This window comes from Zonotrichia leucophrys, chromosome 13 (assembly GCF_028769735.1).
Source record: "Zonotrichia leucophrys gambelii isolate GWCS_2022_RI chromosome 13, RI_Zleu_2.0, whole genome shotgun sequence".
In the NCBI taxonomy this organism is placed as follows: Eukaryota; Metazoa; Chordata; class Aves; order Passeriformes; family Passerellidae; genus Zonotrichia; species Zonotrichia leucophrys.
This window is the reverse complement of record NC_088183.1, coordinates 17,123,348-17,144,736: the sequence shown is the minus strand read 5'-3', so window position 1 is coordinate 17,144,736 and position 21,389 is coordinate 17,123,348. Positions and strand designations below refer to the sequence as shown.

The 21,389-nt window shown below is 45.4% G+C and overlaps 1 protein-coding gene across 1 annotated transcript in view; it reads left to right on the top strand.

The window, feature by feature from the left end:
- CTNNA1 (catenin alpha 1) overlaps nt 1-21,389 on the top strand; it is a 118,544-nt gene that overhangs the window by 8,800 nt on the left and 88,355 nt on the right. The window contains exons 2-6 of the mRNA XM_064724604.1: nt 8,240-8,346; nt 10,180-10,375; nt 16,603-16,769; nt 17,584-17,703; nt 19,497-19,763. Coding sequence (XP_064580674.1) covers nt 8,242-8,346; nt 10,180-10,375; nt 16,603-16,769; nt 17,584-17,703; nt 19,497-19,763 — 855 coding nt within the window. The 5' untranslated portion in view covers nt 8,240-8,241. The remainder of the gene's footprint in view (nt 1-8,239; nt 8,347-10,179; nt 10,376-16,602; nt 16,770-17,583; nt 17,704-19,496; nt 19,764-21,389) is intronic.

Below are 21,389 nucleotides of genomic sequence, written 5' to 3'. Positions count from 1 at the left end.
TTCTTTCTCAGTGATTCAGGGAAGCTTCACGGAGTTTTCTGCCTCAAGAGTAGTGGAAAGAGGCACTGAGGTTGGAAGGACTCCTGGTAGTTGGATTCAAGTGGTCCAGTGACCGCTCCGGCTGTTCGTCTCTGCATGGACACGCGTAGGATGGCCTTGGGACAGCCCGCGCTTCAAAGGGCTCTTCAGATTTTCAGTCTTTGCTATTGTTTATTATTATCTACAAAATTTTCTTCCAGCCCGACAGAGGTCTGACCAGCAAGGCAGCCAAGGGCACTCTGACCTCCCACTGGGCAGTCGTCTATTTTTATACTAAAAACTACCTACATCATATTTACCTTTATTTCCCAATACCTTTCACCCATATTAGCAAGTGCACCCTCACCATGGACCAATCCCAAAGTGCCAACACCACCACAGAAAATGGGTGACAAGAAGAAGAAAGAAGGACAAGACATGCCCTGATCCCTCCATCTTGTCTCCATAACCCCCCTGTACCAAAACCCTAAAATCTATATTTCCACCTTGTAAATACTTAATTCTTACACCATTCATCCCCAAGTGACTCTCATGTCCTCAGACAGGTGGCACATCCCTTGCAGGGTCAAAATCCAACCACCAGGCGCTTCTGGCAACATTCCAGGATTTCCGAGCCCCCCAAGGGTTGTCTCAGTAACTCTGGACATCCGGAGTGATGTGCTGAGTTCCCACAGTCCAGCAGATGCACAAGACCCTGCTGGGTTCTGACCTCCTGTCTCCAGGCTGAGCCCCCTTGTTGTGTTTCAGTGTGAACCTACAGTTTGAGCCTACAGCTTCAGTGTGAGGGATGTGGCTGAGTAAGGGCTGGCTTTGGGAGGTTGAAGCTGCCATCGCTGCAGGGATAAGGTCAGGAGAGATGTTGCTGTTTGCTTAAAATGAGGTGTGGTGTCCTCCTGCATGGCCAGAGCCTTGCAGTGCTCACCCACAGAGCAGCTGAGTACAGCAGTTACAGATCCTCTTGTTCTGATTTGGGAACTTATCTTTCATGGTGTTACTGCAGGCCTTCAGCATGAAATGCACAAACATCCATGTGAAAGCAAAGTGAGTGGTTGTTATTCATTACAGTAATAGCTTGCTGGTCATGGCACATCCTTTTTTGCCAAATACAAAGTTTTGCAGCCAGAATATAAAAATTAATCTTACTTATAGAGGAGATTCTCTTATTTAGAAAGAGCATGTGTGTCTTTCAAAGCACTCTTGATTCCCTGTCAGTCTTTTTATGGAGCTGGGATCATGCATGAGTTTGGAAACTGAAAACTGCAGAAGTGAATTGAAAGTCTGGGATGAACCAGGCTATCCATCTGAACAGCTAAGTGGGTATAAGGCTGAGTTTGGCTCCTGTATTCTTTCAGGGTGTCATCCATGAACTGGAGCCTTAGTGTGACATAAATAAGTCACTAATGCTTGTGCTGCCTGTGATTTGTCTTCCATGCACCTCCTTTTTGGACCCTTTGTAGTAAAACAATTCTGTCAGGAAGGAAACGATCAGAGCTGAACACTTGCATAACTGGAGGCAAGAAGCTGCTGTTGGCACCAGCATCTCCCAAGCAAACATCATATTTGCCATTGTGCAATCTCTGCTGGGGTCCCAGGACCAGCAGTGAAGCTGTTTGTGCACAGTGTGCCTTCATCCCCGAAGCAGCAGCTGAACCTGAGTGCAGGAGTGAAAACCTGGAGGGACAGAGCTTGTTCCTGGTTCTGAGTGAAGATGAATGGCTGAAATCCCCAGCACTGTGACAGTCTGGAAGCTGCTGGGAGGTAGCACAGACTGCTTGGGGGAGAGTGAGGCATCTTCATCTGCTGCTGTGCCCTGTGCCCACTCCCGTGTGGGCTGGGCTGGGCACTGCTGCCACAGGGAGAAGGTGAGGGGCTCTGCTCAGAGACAGCACCCACACAGGAGAGACAACAGCCAAGAATTTCATGGATTTTTGTAGGAACACTGGATCAGGGTTCATCTCTCAATTCAGTAGAAAGGTCTAAGTGAGTGGAGACTAGAGAAGCATTTGTTTGTTACTGGCTGTGTCAGACTGTCTGATAAGCATTTCAGATGCCTCTGTGTCTTCTCCACAAGAGCAGCAGAGAAAAATTTATGAAAGCAGATTAAGAGTCCTGGAACTGGGATGCACTTGTGAGGAACAGGCTTATCTGAACCTGAATATTGTCTTTTTTATTGGGTGATTACTACAGTTTGTGGGGAAAAAACCCTAAACAAACCTGTAGCAAAGTTGAATATACTTGAGTGGAAGGAAATTCCATCAAGGAAAACATGGTAATTGGTTTCTACAGAAGGTTGCTTTACTCAGTGAATTATTTCCCGCTTATTTTTCCATTATTTATATAGATACCACAATGGAAAGTTTAGTAAAATTGTATTCAATGAAAACCAAGAGTTTGGGATGAGGTGGAGATGATCTTACATTGACCCCAAGCTGGACAAGGGCAGGGTATCTACTCACACTCAGAATGTGGAGGCACTCCAAAGTTCAGTGACATGGACACAGGCAGTACATCCCATCCCACCTGTGTCACCAAGACCTGGCTCTCATCAGACAGGTTCAACTCAAACTCATCCTGCACATGCAAACAGGAGCTTTGCCACAATGTGACACCTGGGTTTGTATTAATATTTCAGACTGTGAAATTCTAGCAGTAAGGATTTCTCATGAGGTAGTACCTGCGTGGTGTTTATGGTGGGGGACAGGATTTGGTAGCTGAGCAGATGGAGTGTAAGGTTGAAGACTATGTTAGAAGAGTGTCTCTGTTTTTAGTTGTGTATACTTGATGTTAAATAAAACCAGCTTAAATAAAGCCTGCTTAAATCCTTCTTGAAAAGCATCACATACACCAAACATCCTTGACTTGCAGCTGTTTGGTTGCTGAGTGTTGCTTTATTTGTGGAACAGGGCAGACAAATTAATTTGGAGACTGTGAAGGGAAAGAATGGAACTTTTTATTTTATGGATACTCCTAGTTATATGAAAAACCAGTTTTGAGTTGTCATTGGGCCATATGAAGTCCCAGCATGTGAGCTGAGTTTTACTGAAGTGTGCCTTGATCTCTTTGAAACCAAAACTGTTCTGAAGATTTGTATTAATGGTCTGTGTTAGATACCCAGCTCCTGAAGATCTTTGCTCTCTTGTCTGCCACCTTCAGCAGGGGTCAGGTGGGTTGGGTATTTGGGTAACAAGCCAAGCAAAAGGATTCCATTGGGAACAAGGGGTCTGGTTCTCTTTCTGTCTGGAAGATAAAGCTGGGTCATTGTGTTGTGAATCCCACCATGTTCCATCCCCAGGAGCTGGGTGATGGAGTCATTATGCAGTACAGAATATCTAGAGATGGTCTGGAAGCATGGTAGGAGACCAGATTATCGTTCAAAATGAGTGAGACATATGAGACAAAGAAGCTGCAAAAAACTGCAGTGAAATGTCTCTTAGTGCTCCTGGGCACATCAGCCCTGCAGAATGGGGAACAGCTGAGGAGTCCATGAAAGGTGTTCAGATAGAGAATGTCCTCCCAGGTGTAAAATGTTCCTGTCCCATGTTCTGTGTTAGGCATTTTGGCTAGCTCAGTGCTGGAATTCAGCGTGTGGTCTGTTGTGCCTGGCAAGGTCAGCTCCTCTCTGTGCCAGTCAGACCATTCCTTGAATACTGGCTTCTCTGAGAAATACCAAGAAATCGGAGAGTGCAGCTAAAAGCTTTTAGAAAGCAGCCTGGCAGGAGAGGTAAAATGTGAAGACTGACAGCAGATGTTATGTTAAAGAGTTTCAGGTAGCACAAGGTGGTGGGACTGAAGAACAGGAGATGGACAGTTACTTTTTGCTGTGTAACCCAAGAGATTTACCCCTGCCTGGAGGCAGGGTGGCTGTGGGATGGTTTGGTACTGGGCAGGTGGAATGGACTCACTCAGTAATGTCTGAGATACAGCCAGCACTGCCTTCAGGTGTGGGTGTGGGAGTGCAACCTGGAGAAACAGGGCCCTGAGCACTCAGGCCTTTTTGCCATTCATTGGTGTGCAGAGCTTGCTGTTCAAATTGTGCTCCTTCACGGGCTTTTGGGAAAGCCTTGGGTGCCTTCAGGGCATTTCTGCAAAGCAGCTGCAGAGCTGCATTCCTCTGCTTGCCAATATGTAAAAATTATTTGCATGCCACTATTATGGAATTATGGCATCTGAAATTATTCCTAAAACTTGAATTACCAGTTTTTGAGAACATGCAGACCTACAGTTGTGGCTTTTGGAAGGAGCACTGTGTGCATCACCCTTGGTGTGCTCCTGGCAGCCCCAGCAGCTCAGAGTCCCTCTGCTCATTCTTCTCTCCAGGCAGGGCTGGGGCCTGTCCTGGGGGACACTTCGGAAGCAGAGCTCATCTCCATGTGCTCCCTCCCTGTGCAGTCCCACTCCTCCATCACGACAGGAACTTGGGAAGAGAAGTTTTAGTTACCAGCTTATTCTGAGACAGAGCTCCCTGCAGTGGCTCCTGCCTCTGCCAGTGTGGGTCTGTTTGGGCAGGGAGGGGAGCAGTTGGATGGCAGCAGTGGCTGGCAACAGAATGGAGACCTGTCCTGAATCTTTAGCTGTTGAGATCTTGACTGTTTGTAGAAAGCAAGCAAGAGCTGTCCAGGGGTGACTCTGCTTGCAGATCATTGGCTGGAGCAGAGCTCTGGAAGCGGCTCCTTTAAACCCCTGTGCTTCCCCTGCCCTCATGTCCTTGCCAGTGCCCTAAGCCCCAGGAGGACCCTGCATTACTACTGAAATCTCGATTGCAATAATGGGCACCGTCATGAACAGGAAAATTACTCAAGGGGTTTGCAGTTAATGTGCTGGGCTGGTGAGCATGGTTGGAGGTTGGAGCTTCACATGTCTGAGCATCAGATGTGTGGGGAGGGCATTCCTGCTCCTGCAGAAGCTCTGCTTGATTCTCAGTTTTCAGTGGCTCCTGGCTCAGCTTGGCGGTGGCATCCAGCTTTGCCCTGTGTTCCCACTGCAGTGGCTTTGCCAAGGGTGCCAGCTGATGGTGCCATCTCCCTTGCCATAGTGGTGTGTGTGGTGGCACAGGGAGCCAGATGGGCATCTCAGCCCACCTTGCAAAAATGGATTTCTTTCCCTTCAGCCAAATCAGTCCTTCCCCATCTGGTTAATCGCTCAGGCGTGGGGAAAGCTGTGCCAGTACGGAGGGGGTGTGATGTGCAAACGGGAATGAGTTCCTGGAGGGGTGTGGGAGGATGAACGTTGGTCCTTAAGCAGCTTTTCTGCTGCTTATGAAACCACAGGCTGGGCAACCACAACTCCCTGTGCAGTGGTGTTGTTCTATATATTCCTGCACTTGAGATTCAGCGCCGCTCACTCTTCTGCCGTGTGGTCCGTGCTGCTTTGTCCCTGAAATCAGTGGGGCTGGGCATGGGGAACGTGTTCCATGTCAGTTGGGCTGTCCCAGCTGTCAAACCAGTGCTGCACTGCTCTGCTGTGGGTTCCTCTTTCCCTGCAGGTGTTGGAGTGACTGCATGGGGGTTGTGGTGTGCTCTCCAGGAGCCAAGGATTGAGCACTCTGCCCCACTGGCCCATGGGGTGGTTTGCTGCCTGCTCCATATTTCCGTTCACTGAGGGAGAGCTTGAGCAGTCACAGGGAAGAGTCAAAATCCAGAGAACTAGAGAGAGTCACAGCCATGCTGTACCATGGCCCTGACAGTTGTCCTTTTATCCCCTAAACCCATCTCACCCCTGTGTTAGTAACCTATGGCCTGTTCCTGTGTTCTCCACAGGTTTAAGTGAATTGAATAAACATATTTATTGCAATGTACAAATGATATCCAAGCCCTTGCTGCCAAACAGGCTATTTGATACCAGGCTTTGCTTTTTTAGATAAATTTCAATAGCACTACTACTAAGTGGTTTTTATAGACCATTACTTCTGGCCAATTCATGAACTATCATGCTAACGTGTTTTCAGATGAATTGCCTTTATTATCCTACTAATACAATTAGTGTATCTTCTCATGGTTACCTCGTCCTGCACATTGTTTCTGCAAGAGGTGTAACAGCATTAACTTCATAGAAAAAGCCTTTCTTTAGAAACCTGCTGGGCTTTCCAGAGCCCTGGCTCTGTTTCTCAGAAACCACAAAGGTTGTCAGTGTATTTTTCTCGGCTTCTTACGTAGGAAGCATTTGTACTGAGCTAATGGGGAGGGAATAAACCAGTGAAATTCCTTGTGAGGGGTGGGAAGCTACTTGGGGGTGAAGGGCATTTCACAGCATGCCCTGTGCCAGCTGTGGCTCAAGCCAGTAGGTGAGTGAAATAAAAAGAGGGGATGATTGAGAGAGGAGGTTAATTAGTGAGTTCACAGTGCTTAGTGGTTGCTATCAGAGGTAGGGGAGGACAGGAGATGACCACCTTTCACCATCCTGTGGTTCCTTGGGGGCTCTGGAGCTGGGAGCCTTCCTCTGCACCCACTGCTTTCTTAGTGCAAACCATCAGAAGGGTTACATGCATGCCAGCCTCATTCTAGGCACTCTCTTTTTAAGCTTTCAGCTTTTTAAGTTTTTTTCTCCCAGCAGTGTGGGCACTCGGAGTGTGGGTGTAGTGGAGAGCTGAGTGCAGCTGGGTGAATATTCCTGCCTTGCACCTTGTGAAGTTGTACTTCAGTGTGCCAGCTTTGGTCAGCAGTGCTGGAGTGAGTTCCCGGTCTGTGCTCTGGTGCCCGTGGTGAGGGAGCCCTGGGCAGGCTGGGGAGCAGCCCTGAGCTCCTCCAGTGCCCCAGAGCTCTCGTTGTGCCCTGGGAAACAAGCAGCCCTCCTGTGCACAATTAGCTCTTGGGGTCGGCAGAGAGCAGTTGCTTGTTGGTACGTGTTGTAAACATTGTTGGTTACCAAAATTAGTGCCTTGCCTCCTGCTTTTTAAAAATAACGGGATGTTGTGCTCGTCTGGCAGCTTGGGGACATCTGGTGCTGTCAGAGCAACGTGACTGCTGAGATGCTGTGCAGGCAATGCCCTGGCCAGAGAAGATTAAAAATATCAGCAAATAAGCTTTAAAATTATCTCAACAGTAGGTGTTTAGGAAGATGGGTGGACGGAGATTTAGGAAATCTATTTATCTTCCTGACTTTTTTAAAAATAAAGAGTTACAAATGTAGGTTTAGTCTAATCTTGAATATTGAGGTCAGCCCAAAGCAGGAAGAACTAGAATCTATTATGTCTGAAGTGATATGAATTGGTTTTATGGATTTCCAGTACTTTAAATCCATTTTTTAAACTGAAATTATTGTTCCCTTTATTCTTTTGTTGTAATGTGCAGCATCATAGTGTTAATCCAGTGATTTGTTGTAGTTCCTTATTTTTAGTTCTATTTTTGTAGGCTGCTGGTCTCAACAGCAGAGCTATTTTAGTAGTTTCACTCAACTTTTCCCATAAGTATGTTTGCTGTTCCGTTGGGATGTTGATATAAAACTGTAACGGGAAGGAACGGCTCAGTGACAGCTTTGAACAGATCTCTTCATGCAAATCTGCTTTTCCCTCCTATGCAAATGTTAAGGAGAAGTGTAATAGATATGTAAGCTGTTAAGTATGAACCAGCTGGATTTTCTGGCTTTGTGAGGCTTATATTCACTCCTTTACCTTTGTATTCCCCAAAGGTGAACTGGGTGGAGGGGGAGGGAGTGTGGGTTGGATTAAACCTGGCTGCTGCTTTGCTGGAGCCTTTGGGCAGTGACTGGTGTGGAGCTGAGGAGGTGGGCAGCATCCAGAGCTGCTGGAGTCAGGGCTCCCTTCTGCTCCCCCAGGCCTGGGGCTGTGTCTGAGAGCTGCCCCTGGAAGAAAGGGGGTGCAAACTGGGCAGGGGCACCCAGCTCCATGGGCAAAGTGCCCCCACTGCCTGTGGTGCTTCTTCATTGCTCAGGGAGCACCAGTGAGTGGCCCAGGCACTGCTGATCGTGGCATTGCTCTGATAAAACACTGTGCCTTTGGGTAGGTTTGTGTGGGGGTTTATTTGCTTTTGGTTCTACTTTCTGACCAAAATGTGCAGGTAATATCTGAATATTGTAATAACATTTTCTCAAGCTCATACCATTTGAATCAAAGCTGATGTTTCTGGACATGCTGTAACTTCCACTTAGTGTAAGTGGATGTTTTGTGTTTAACAGGTTGCATTTTAATTTATTTTTAAGATGCATTAACAATAAAAAATTGTATTAATGTATCTTCTTCTGGCAGAAATGACTGCTGTCACTGCAGCCAACGTGAACTTCAAATGGGACCCCAAAAGCCTGGAGATAAGGACACTGGCAGTTGAAAGGCTGCTCGAGCCTCTTGTTACACAGGTAGGAACAAGATGAGGCATAAAAAGCCAGTCATAAACATGATTACCTGTTTTGGTGTTTTAATTAACTCACAAAGCTCAAATTCTAGGTGTACAAACTAAAAAGAAAAAAGTCTACAAGCAGTTTCTTTGCTCAGTTTCATTGCTCAGTTTCCCTGGCCATGAGTCCAGGGAGACTGTGCTGCTTCAGCACCTGATAAGACACAGTAGTTACTAACAGGCATTTCTGCACTTCTGATTGAAATAATGTTCCATGCCTATACTTTGTGCTGGATTTGTGAATAAAAGCTTCTTTCTGTGTGGTATATATGCTGCAGTGGAAAGCACTGAAGAGTACAGGCAGGCTGGAGTAAGTCTTGCAGATGGGAGCTGTGTGTATTGGGTGTTTTGGAAATTCTTGGAAGAGACTTTCTAGGAGGTCTGGAAGAGAAGGTACACAAGAGACAGTTCACTTGTTGTCTTCAGCATTGTTTTCCTGGAATGTGGAATTTCTGAAATGACAGAACGAGCTGGACACAATTCCTGCTAAGTATATATGGGAATGATCAAATTTTGTTTCCAGTATTATCCCCTTTAGTCACCCAGCTGCTGTCTGTACCTGTGACTTGTTCCCTCTGGGTCCTCAAGTGGGCAGTTATCCAACTGATGAGGCTTTTTAGCTGAAGTTACTGATGGAGTCTTTGCTTAAGAGAAATGATCTTAATTTGGCAAACTTAACTGAGCAAACTCGTTCACAGGACCTTTTTCACCCAATGCAGTGTCTGTAACTTAGTCCTCAAGGAATAAGCCCAACAGGCTGTACTGGCAATCCCCTGAATGATGTGACTGGCAAAATACAGAGGGAACTGGAGCAAATTGCCTTGTTGCAACTTGTTCTTTATTTGTAGAACACGATGAAGAACTGAGAGTACCCAGTACAAATGCTCCCCATTAACCAACCACGATATTCCCAGCTGAAGGCTTTCCCTCTCTGCATCAGCCAGCTGGGAAGATGGATTCAGCTCTGAGGACCTTTATGTCAGCAGTCCTTGGGCTTTCCAGAGTAGTAATTTTTTTAGTGTTGTAATTTAATGTCCCTCTGAAGCAGCTTTGTGTGCGTTTTCCGAGGCTTTCCAAAAAGGAGAGGAAGGAATAAGGCAAATGCAGAAGGGTGTGTGGATTTTGTGACAAAAGGGGATGGATCCTGAGCTCAGGGAGTACCTGGGGGGTCTCCTGGCCTCTGGTGATGACTCTGCTCCCACCAGGGTTTCAGTCTAAGATGGACAGCTTGGAAATATTTGTTGATTGTAGGATGATTGTGAGAGTTCAGTTGGGTTTTTTTTCAGGGAAATAATGAGCTCTAGCAAGTCCTTTGCTCTGCTTTCAGCCCTTTGGCTATAGCACTGCTTGGACTGAAAAGATACTGTGTCTCTACATTTCTACTGGCACAGACTTCAATCTTGTCTGGGATCTCTTATGACTGGAGAGTAATCCCAAACTAATTATCCCCACCTTGGTTCCTTTTATGTGGTGCCAAAGAGCTCTGGCCTGTTACTGAGACTGCAGTTTATCAAAAATACAAATAGATCTCCATTCTTAAAGTCAACTTTTGAGGAGTGCTGCTGGTAAGAGAAGTCTTTGAGCTGTTTAGTTGCATTTATTTTGCTCATCTAAAGAATCAAGAAGCATGGTAGTGTTTAAATGTGAAAAACAGTCATTAGGTTAACTTTTGGAGCTGGCAATAGTGCAGGCATTAGCAATACACTGTCTAGAAAAAAATACACGTGGCCTTACTATCAAATGGCTAAACATTAAATTTGCTGTTGGTTTTTTTCCCTTCCATCTATTCCTTTAGGTAACAACACTGGTTAACACCAGCAACAAGGGCCCCTCCAATAAAAAGCGAGGCCGTTCTAAAAAGGCTCATGTCTTGGCTGCTTCAGTTGAGCAAGCAACAGAGAATTTCCTGGAGAAAGGAGACAAAATTGCAAAGGAGAGCCAGTTCCTGAAGGAGGAGCTGGTGGCAGCTGTGGAAGATGTTCGCAAGCAAGGTAAGAGTGTGGATCTGGTGGCCTCTCAAACTGTGGCTCTTCAGAGCAAGTGGGACCATTCCCATTTCCCTTTGCTGCTCTTTCTAATGACTGTGCATGTCAACTTGTGGGTTCTCAGCTTGCCTGGCTGGCATCCCTGAGCAGTAATGTAACTGGGTAGGTCTGGAAATTGGATGGCCCAAGCAGAGATTAAGAAGAGAAGCAGAAGGGCTAATTCTTTGACGAGCATTTAAAAACTCAGTTTAGGCTCAAAAGTGAATGTGCTCCCTGCAGCTCTGAATTTTATGGGACTACATCTGAAATATGTCAATAACTTCTTCAATATCTGACTGTATACAGACCAGCACTGTAGGAGGAAGAGCCAAGTGTTGACTCAACAGAGATGTGTTTCTTGAATATGTAAAACGTAAACAACACCAAACAGAATGTGAAGACCTTGATTAAATATTCCAGGCTTCCTTCCTCACATCTAATGTTGATTTTTATAATTTTCTTTTTTACTTTCTTGGAGCAGACCTGCAAGAAAAGCCTATGGAGCTGACTTACTCTAAAATATGCACTAGTAAATATTGTTGCTCATAAATCATTTATCATTCTTCCAGTCATGAGTCTTTTCTATGCTTCAGTGAAACCCAGTCAACTGGTATTAATGGTGACGGCTGCTGCTGCAAAAAGGGGAAAACTCATTAGCATTAATTACTTGTTTGTAGCTGAAGTTGCAGAGTGGTGAAATATTAGTTGGAAATGGTTCTAAGTTCTGGATGAGGCTGGCTGATAGACCAAAGAAAGATCAAGGTAAGAAGGCTGCAATATAAGGGGCTAATTGAGTTGGCTTAATTTAACAACAACAAACAGCAGGAGAGCTCCCTTTGACTCCAGGCTTTAATTGTTGGTGCTCGACTGCTGCTCAGTTGAGAGTTAGTGCTCGTCTGTGGGTGCCTCCAAATGACTCAGTGGTGCTGGTGAGAGAGGGAGCTCTGCTCAGCCCTTGGGACTGAGAACTTCCCTGAGCTGGATTGTAGCTGAATATTGCAGTGACAGGCTGGGGGGAAGAAGAGACTGATAGAAAACCTTCCAGATGACCCTTTCCCATGTTTCTTGGCTCCTTCTTGATTCTGAGACTACACACAGGCTTGATGCCAAAACCTCTCCACTCTGTTGGCTTTGACAGAGGAGGTGAAGCTCATAACTGAGAGGTGCTGGAGTGAAATAACTTCCCATTTTAATGTTGCATGACTTCTTCCTCCCTTTTTGCTGTTTGCAGCTTGTGTGGATTGTGGTGTAGAAGGGGTGGCTGTGCCTGTTTGCTCAGGCTGGTGGGTCAATCTCCTGGACACAGGTGGTGCCCACCAGGCTCTGTGGGGACACCATTGCAGCCCAGCCCAGGGTCAGAGCTGTGCCCCATCATGGGGCCAGTGTTCGGCCAGGCTTAGCAGAGCAGCTCTTGGTGAGGAGATTCAAAGTCAAACCAGCCGTTGAGGAAAGGAGAAGCAAGTAGTAAAAATGAGCTGGAACAGAGGGAAGGGTCATTGCTGCCAGTGCCCAGGAGGATTGCTGTTCTCAGCTGGTAACAGCAGGGAGATACAACCTCCCAAGGCATGTGGTTGTACACGCTCTGTGCACCTCAGGAGCCTCCCCATACTGTGTCAGACCAGTTGAATCTGTGAACTGGGGAAACAAGGCAAGTGGGATGCAAAGCCTGTACATGTGCTCAGCAAATATTTTGCAAAAAGGGCATGAGTGGAGAGGAGAATTTGGGGGTTGTGGTCAGCAGCAGGATGATGATGAGCTGGCAGTGGGATTATGGATATAGAGCACAATTAATCTTCAGTGGAGGACAGGAAAATAGCATTAATAATGCCTCTATTTAGAGCAGGGAGTGGTTTAGTTACCATAATAAAAAAAGATGAATGAATGTAGACAGGGATTATGAAGATGATTAGGACAATAGATAACTTGTCTCATCAGAGAAAATTAAAAAAAATTTTTTTAGCCTAGCGAGCAGAAGATTGAGAGAGTACATGATTTTAGTGAGCATGCTTGTTCATAAAATCCCATTTGTTGGGGGTAAAAACAAAGAACTGAAAAGAGCTATTTTGAATGAATAATAGCATGGCTGCCTACTAAATCAATGTAAGTGGATCTTCAAAGTCTTCTTGTTTTTTACAATGGAAGAATAAATTACAGCAAGCAAGTTAATGAAATATCTTACAGTAAGATTCCTGGCCCTTTAAAGCTTTTTACTTTTGATTCCTTATAAAGTAATGAAACTTTTTAAGGTTTTGAGCAGAAAAGTGGAGATAAGGAATCAAAGTGTTCTTCAAAATAGATCCTGCTGTGGTTATTGAAAAGACTTGGTATTTGGAAAGCATTTGATGTGAACATCTTGAATTTTGGCATTGCTGTAGTGTTTGTTGAAGGCATTTCTGCCATCAGAGGTTTGCTGGGTAACAGAAGGTGCAGCACTGGTCCTGCCCAGCTCCTCTGGTGCTGTTGGGAGGTGTTTTGGAGCTTCAGCCATTCCTTTACCCAGGTGCTTGGCACTGAGGCAGCTTCCAAACTGGGCTCAAGAGGGAGATTTCTTTTGGGTCAGACTGGCAATGCTGTTCTGGTTCCCTGGAATGCTGATGGCTACAGCTCTCTGTCTCTGCATGTGAGCATGGGGATCCAGGGAATTCACTGCGCTCTCCTGGTGTTGTCTTCTATGGCAGCTTTACATAACAGACCAAAAATTAGCACTTAACATTGAAAAGTCTAAGCCTGTGTTTAGGGTTTGAGGTAAGAGAAGAAATGAATGCTTTGATGGCTCAGGTTGCAAGTGCAGGGGAATGAACCAACTGACTCAGCTCTGTGTCCTTCTGCTTCGTTCTTCTAAGTGAAGGGTTCTTCAAAACTGAACAGTGAGATGAATTATGAAAGGGGATAACAGTTTCTTCTATGTACATCATGGAGGCTGTCTGGCTTGAGGATTTCCAAAGAGCAGGAGAAGGCCAGTTGTGGAACATCTTGAAGTTAAATACTGAATTCTTCTTGGAAAATTCAACTTCAGAATTCTGTTGTGACCAGTTAGCTAAATTTCTTAGAAAGGTACAATGAGTTCGGTTGGTTTCCTGCAACAAAGCTTTAGGAGTGTGCCACTTTGAAAAGCCATACCCTGAGGGAGCTCTGAGGTGGCTGTTGGCAAACTGTAGAAGTGTTGTAGGCAGTATATGGATTTAATTAAAGGCAAGATTAAGGAATTATCAGAAGCTTTTGTTGCCATAAGTATCAACTCCTGTGTTGATATGGCAAAAATTGGTGTGGGAGCAGAGTTAATGGTGCTGCCTGGAAGTGTTGTCACACCCTATGGGTGTGGGAGAAAGAGACTAGAAAATGGGAATTTTCTTTTGATGGATTGGAGTCTGACCATTTCTGAAATGGGCTTTGTTCCATTAGATTTAAGTGAATTCTTGGTGCTTTATTGACATGATCACAGGATGGCTACTGTTGCCTCTTCTTTTCTCAAGTCTGTTTTATTTTCTTTCCCTTCTAATATCTAATGAAGATCTAAGGTTGTATTGGAAAAACAGACTACTCATGCAAGAATTTGTACCAGCTTTATAATCCGAGTCTCACAGTTGAAATCTTCTCCACTGTGTTACTTTAACTCTTAAAATCTTTCTTCCAGAGTGGTTGTGTTACCTGTGTTCAGTGTTGAAAAAGGGAAGGTTGTGCTGGATCCCCTTGGAACTGCTGATGTGCACACACTATGCAGTTCCTGCATATTGAGGCCAGGCCAGAGTGCTCTCTTGCCCTTTGAATCCAGCTAAAAGAACTACCCCAGGGTGCTTTCCCTTTATAAAAGAAACCTGAAAGTCAGCTTCCCTTAATTGGCAGAAATGTATATATATGCAACAACTTTAAATATAATCTGCTTTTAATTTTGGGAAGCTGGTTATCTTTTGACACCCTGACAAGCTGTTTGAAACTCACTAAATCTTTAAAAATCTCATGTTAAAATAAAAGGGAATAGTGTTTTATTTTAGTACTGGCTTGAAAGGTTGCAATTTAAGAGCTGGGTAGAGCATAATTTTGGCTTTTAACTTTGTTAGCAATTTCTGAGATTCACGTGAAGAAGTTGACCTCTTCAATAAGTTGTTTTGAATAGAAAATAAATGAAAACAATTATTTGGGAATTGAAAATGTGAGTATTTTATATATAAGTAAATAAGGAAGGAAAAATTTGTACTCTGTTTCGGTTCTGGCATATCACAGAATGGCCTGGATTGGAAGGGACCTTAAATCCATCCAGTCCCACCCCCTGACATGGGCAGGGACACCTTCCACTATCCCAGGGTGCCCCAAGCCCCAGTGTCCAGCCTGGCCTTGGATATTCCAGGGATCCAGGGGCAGCCACAGCTGCTCTGGGCATCCTGTGCCAGGGCCTGCCCACCCTCACAGGGAGGATTTCCCTCCCAGTATCCCATCTCACCCTACTCTGTTTGAAGCCATTCCCTTTTATTGTGTTGCTTCATGCTCTTGTAAATATATTTCCTTAAATCCTGAGGTTGTCAATGTATTTCATACTTGTGGTGATGACTTTTATTATTAGCCTGTTCCAGAAGGAATAAAGAAAGGCTCATGTCAGCTGTGTTGGGGTTTTGTAATCTCCTGGCTGTTTGAAGCTCACAGCATTGGTGGTACATCATCTCTCACCCACCTGGAAATCTGGAGTTCTTAACCCGTGTTAAAGTAATGAGTTGTGTTCCCCAGAGCTGGGTAGGGGATACCTTTGGGTTGACACTCAGAGCTGGCCTGTACTTGGACAGAAGCTTTTTTGCTGTGTCCCAGTACAGAAGTAGCATATTTTTATCTTAAAATGTTATGTGGCACTTTTGGTTGTATTATTTAAGATGATAGAAGGGTGTTACATAGGGGGGAGCATTTGAACAAAGTCGAGTATCTTGGTGTGGTTGCTTGGGCAGGCTGGCAGCTGTGCTTGGGCTGAATTTAGCTGTGAAGGTGTAGAGTGCCTGGGTGGGGAGAACTTCCTGGGAAGATATTATGTATGGGCATGGTTAACCCCAGGCTCTCCAGCTGTTGGCATTTCTGAGCAGTTAAAAATAAGCTGTTAAATAAGTGGAGCCTCCTGGGACTGCATCAGGCAGAGATTTTGGTGCAGCCCTTGCCCTGTTTGGTGTGGGGGGCTCCATGGGACTCACTGTCAGCTGTCACTTGTCAAGCGCTGGTGGAGGTTTTTCAGTCTCATCTGAGACAGGCTATTTTTATTTTGGCATTTGGCCACATGGACACTTTCTCATACAGGTTTTTGGGAAGCCTCTGGAACAGCACCTAGCATCTGCTTTCTGGTCATCTCTTGCTGCCTGCAAATCCCTGACCCTGAGACCCTATCATTTTCTAAACTAAGTCCTAGCTGTTCTCTCAGTGTTTCTCAGATGCAGAGAGATCCAAGGATAACAATGTGGATTCCAAAACTTACTGTTGTGTAGGAACTGTGGTACTGGAAGCTGGCCCAAAAAGTGAGGGAGAAATCCAAAATTTACTTCTCTGATTATATGCAGGCATTACTTTCATGCTTTGTGAATGCCTTCTGGAGGAATTGCTCTAGCTGTGCAAAGTGGCCTTTGCTTTTCATAGTTAACCAATGGCATTGTTAGCATCTGAAACCCAAATTCTTTGCTCCTGCAGCAGATGCAGCCCCACAGGCTATGAAATGTTGAAGCGTTTTACGAAGCGCTGCCTGGCTTTGAATTCCAACCAGGGCATATCCAGCCAGGTCATCGCTCCAAGTTGTTTACGGTCCCAGGAGCTGTGGCAGCTCACTGTATGTTTACAGGGCTTTCTGCTGCTTTCTGCTTAACTCCTACACGCACACAAATCAAAGCTTTTGCTCAGACTTTGAAAGCATCGCAGCTTGGGAAATAACTGCAGCCCTGCAAAGGCGTGCTGAATTCACCTCTCTAGAGAATTCTGGCACGCTGAAACACCTGTACAAATGGAAATAAGGACCAAAGTGTGATTTCCCAGCCCTTCCTTCCTGCGTGAACCCCTCTGCACAAACCCCTGTGCCCCAGTGCCATGCGGTAGCTGTACTCAGAGGTAGCCACACTGTCAGCCGTGTGTCACAAAGGTTTTGTTTTAGAGACTCAGGTTGGCTTAGGAACCTTTCCAGCGGCTGATGGATGCTGTGTGATGCTGAAGGCAGCCCCTGCTGTGTCCCCATGCAGGTGACCTGATGAAGAGCGCCTCGGGGGAGTTTGCAGATGACCCCTGCTCGTCGGTGAAGCGCGGGAACATGGTGCGGGCGGCGCGCGCCCTGCTCTCCGCCGTCACCCGCCTGCTCATCCTGGCTGACATGGCCGACGTCTACAAGCTGCTCGTGCAGCTCAAAGTTGTAAGTGTGCTGCTCCGCCAGGTGCCCGCTCTGTGTGTGACCCTGTGGGGCCTGTGCTGGCAGCAGCTTCCTTCTGCAGTGGGGGGCTCTGGGGGTTTTCCCTCTCGGCAGAATGTGGGGAGGGTCTGGGGGTTTTCCCTCTCGGCAGAATGTGGGGAGGGTCTGGGGGTTTTCCCTCTCAGCAGAATGTGTGCAGTGGGTCTGTGTCACTCACTTTTATTCTCACTGTCAGTAGCTTTTGACATTGAGCTGCACTCTGTTCTGAACTTTTAGTACAAAAACTAACTGAGCCCTGGTCTGAAGCTGCAGGTGAGAGCCAGCCCTTTCATCTTACAGAATTTGGCTTTCTTATAACCAGTACTCCTTTGCAGCTGCTAGGGATGAGTAGCTTCAGCAGGCTAAATAAAAATGAAAGTGGACTACTGTTTGAGGAAGCCTTTTCTTCCCATGGGCAACAGGGTGGGCGAGTGGTTTGTGCAGAATCTGAAGTGAAATGACATTGGGTACTGGGTCTTCCTTTGCAAATGAGCTTTGAGGACTCTCCTTGTGCCCTTTGGCCACTGCTATGGCCCTGCCAGGGCTCTTGACTCCTTCATGCTCTTTCAGATGTGTGTTCCTGACTTTCTCTGGTAGCTGCTGACTATGAAATAGTAGCTAAGCACTGTATCCTATTGGCCTTTAAAGTGTCTCTCTTGAAAAAATAATGGGGCAGGGGAAGATTGCTTTCTCTGACTGCCATGAAATACATTCTGAACTACCTCCTGACCTGTGGACTGTATTGCTTGGAAAAATACGTGAATATATATTTTTTTAGGTGGAAGATGGTATCTTGAAACTAAGAAATGCCGGCACAGAGCAGGATTTGGGTATCCAGTACAAAGCCCTCAAACCAGAAGTGGACAAGCTTAACATCATGGCAGCCAAAAGACAACAGGTATAGTGTGGCCATTTTCTTCTGCATATTAATTCTTGTTTTTCTTTTCCAAAATACCTTGATGCTCTTGGAAAGTGCCTGTTCTGTTAAAACTTTTCACTTTATTTTTTTACTTTATTGCTGAGTACTGCTCTGCCACACTAAGGAACTGTGAGCTTGCCTGGTAAACAAGGAAAGTGTGCTTGGCTGTAGGGTGCTGCTTCTGATGGAATTTGTTCATAGTAGCACTTGTAAATGTCAGTGTTTTGGTGCTTTAATGGCATGCTGCTGCCCAAGAGCTGCACTTGAGGACAGGAGCTGAGATGTGTCCCAGTCCTGGGGCACTCCCCGCTAGACCCTGTTGCTGTTGTGGTTCATGCAGATGGACTGAGCATGCCCATGTGCACTGAGGGCAAAATCCATGGCTGGGCACAGCTACAACTTCCTGAGGAAGTGAGTGATGCTGCTCACTGGTCTTGCACTGAAATGTCCATTGGAGGAGGGGTTGAAATTCCTGTTTGTTGTGGGTATGTTCTGTGTTTGGATAGCTTGTGCTTAGCCTTAAATTGCGTGTGAAATTTGTTTTGTTCAACAGCACTGGTGTGACTCATTCTTGAGTAGTTAAGTTTTCAGAGGAAAGCAGAGGTGTGGGCAGTTTAAATTATCAGAAATACCATAATTCTTTTAGAGCATTTTTTGCCTCTTTGTTCTGTAGATATGTACAAACCAAAACTGCTTATGCACCTCTGACACTGCTTGATTTTTTTTTTGCACAGATTTGTCTTAGAAAATAAGCTGGGTACAGTCAAAAAGGGATTGTCAGTTGGTTATGTATCTCAAATCTGATTGTAGTAAATGGGGAGTAAGGTTGTGATGGCAATGCAATAAATGCTCTAAAACTGCTTTGTGATGGATTGTTCCATACTATGGGAAGTGGTTGTACAAAATCTGTAAATCTCTGTGCCTGCTTGGAGTGCCCTCCCAGCTCAGTGTGTACCTTACAGAGGTCACCTATTGCCCATTCATTTTAGAGAGTCTGACAGAATTTTTTTCCCTTTTCTCAGTAAGGCAGTCCTTGTCTTCATTTTCACTGCCTCTTTGTTAGATTTAAGAGGTAATTTTGAAATGGTGCTGCTGCTAATAACTGTGGTTGTTCCTCCTTTTATAAACTTACTGCTCGTGCTGGACTCAGAGGCTTTATCTGATCATGGTGCTCTGTTCCAAAACAGAGGTGATGGTGCTTTAGAGAATTACAGCACAGAGTGTTTGGGAAAAGACTTATGGACTTGCTCACTAATCTTGAATTAGTGGTAATTACAGTCATTGGATTAATTTTGTCTCATTGGAGGTGAACAAGAAGTTGAATGAGATGATATATTTGTTCTTCTGAAATTAAGTACCTGAGTCTCTTGAGGAGCGTAAATGCCATCTTCTAGGTGTGATTAAAGAAAACATTCTGGTTGTGAGCCTGGGAGTTTAAATTAAAGATGATCTTGCTTCTCATCTGCGAGTGCAAGACAGGACAGCTTCTAAAATGCCGGTCCAATGCTGCAGAGGAACAAAAATCCAACGTCAGGTTTTGAATTGTGGTGTTGTGAATCGCCCTGCGGTGTTGTTGTTTTCTGGCTTTATGAAGCTGTCGTGTTTTGCAATTAGTTGAGCCCTTAAGGATAGGAATGCTCAGCAGACGGATTTGAGCAGATTTGAGGCAAAGAACCTGCCTGTCTTTTGAAGATGCGGGGAGACAGTGCATGGATGTTGAACGTGGGCAATAATCTCAAATGTTTTTTTTCCCCCTTTAATTTTCCTAACAGGAGCTGAAAGATGTGGGTCACCGCGATCAGATGGCGGCAGCCAGAGGAATCCTGCAGAAGAACGTGCCCATCCTGTACACGGCGTCCCAGGCCTGCCTGCAGCACCCCGACGTGGCTGCCTACAAGGCCAACAGGGACCTGATCTACAAGCAGCTGCAGCAGGCGGTCAGCGGCATCTCCAACGCCGCCCAGGCCACGGCCTCGGACGACGCTGCCCAGCAGCAGGGCGGCGGCGGAGAGCTGGCCTACGCCCTCAACAACTTCGATGTGAGTGCCTGGGCAAAACCCCTCCTGTACTTCACCTGCTTGCTTTTATTGATGCTGCCTGGAAGATCATTTTCTATTGAAGTTGTAGGCAAAGTAGGCTTTTTTTAAAAAAGCCATTTTCCAAACTAGGGTTGATGGAATATAGAAAGTTACATATGTGGTTCTTGGTGATGGAAGGCTGTCAAGTTAAACTAGCTCTGAAATAGCAGCCTACTGCTACATTAGATGGTTTGTTTGAAATTGATTATTTCATAATATATTTATGTAATGTATTCTTGGAGGTGACAGAAGTGATTTATTAAAAGTGAATCATGTATTTGGGATTGCTGGAACTACCTCTTGAGAGGAACATGAAGTGGGAAGTTTTAATATGATCTTTGGTTGGAAATGAAGTCATTTCATACTGATAGGTTGTACTGATCTGTCATGTTCTTTATCTTGCATTCAGCGTGTTGCTGAGGACAGCCATGCATTTTTACTGAGATCGCTTTCCTTTTGAAGCCAGGATTCGGTGTCTACCTGATTCAGCCTCTGAATTTTAAACACTGTAGCACTAACTTACTCCAGAGCTATATTTAATATTGCAAAGCTGTCACTGAAAAGGCATTTAATAGTTGTGGTTTTGCCAAATTTTGCTCACTTTCTCCTTTTTGCTCTTACCACTCTTGTTCCTCCCGTTCTGCCACGTGTATTTTGCCAGGATAAAGTTCTGATTGAGTTCTCCCTGTGTCTGATGGGAAGCCTTTCCCTGTGATCTCTTGAGTAACAAGAGGATATCATGGCAGTCTTGATCTTTGTGACTGATTTCAGTTTTGAGTTTGCCTTTCTGAAATTCCATCAGATGCTCAGTAAGCCTTCAAAGCATGCCTCAGGTTAGCCCCGATGGGCTGCAGGTTCTCACAGGTGCCTGTGGGAGGGGAAGGCAGCCCTGCAGCAGCAGCACCGTCCCAGGGGCTGGCAGTGAGGAAACAATTCAGTGCAAGTTGGTGGAATGGCTTGTACAGCTCAAGCCAGCTAATGGGCTGGCTGATAAATAACACTATTTTACTATACAAACTCTCCAATATACAACTGCAGACTACTTTTTGAGTGTTGCAGTTCACATGAAGCTTTTTGAGCTTTTAATTCCACTTTGTGAGGCTCTCTAATAGCAGCAGTGCCTGATCAGCAGGCCAGCTTCACGATAGCTTTGTCTCATCCCTGCCAAAGGAGGCTGACAAAACAAATGTGTTGAGGTTCTTGGCAGATGTTATCCTTGCACTTCATTTCCTGCTACTGCTTGAGTGTTATTACAGTCCTGTAATAGAGGCTTTGAGCACACGTGCCCTCAGATACTCCAGTGATGGTAAAATATGAAATGGCTACCAGACGATAACAAACTGATTGTTATCTCTTTTTTGGTGGTGCAGTTCTGGAGTGGTAGCACACTGCATTGTATTAGCCAATGGCTAAAAGTTTCAGGAAGGAGGAGGAGGGAATGTGTTGGAGAGCACATGCCATGTTCTCATCCTGCAGTGATGGCTGCGTGGTTACTCTGTAGGGATATGAAATGTGCTGGCTGGCAGAAGGAGGTGGTTGTGACGTGGCTGCTGAGGTTAGTTTGAACACAAACTGGCTGAAAAATTT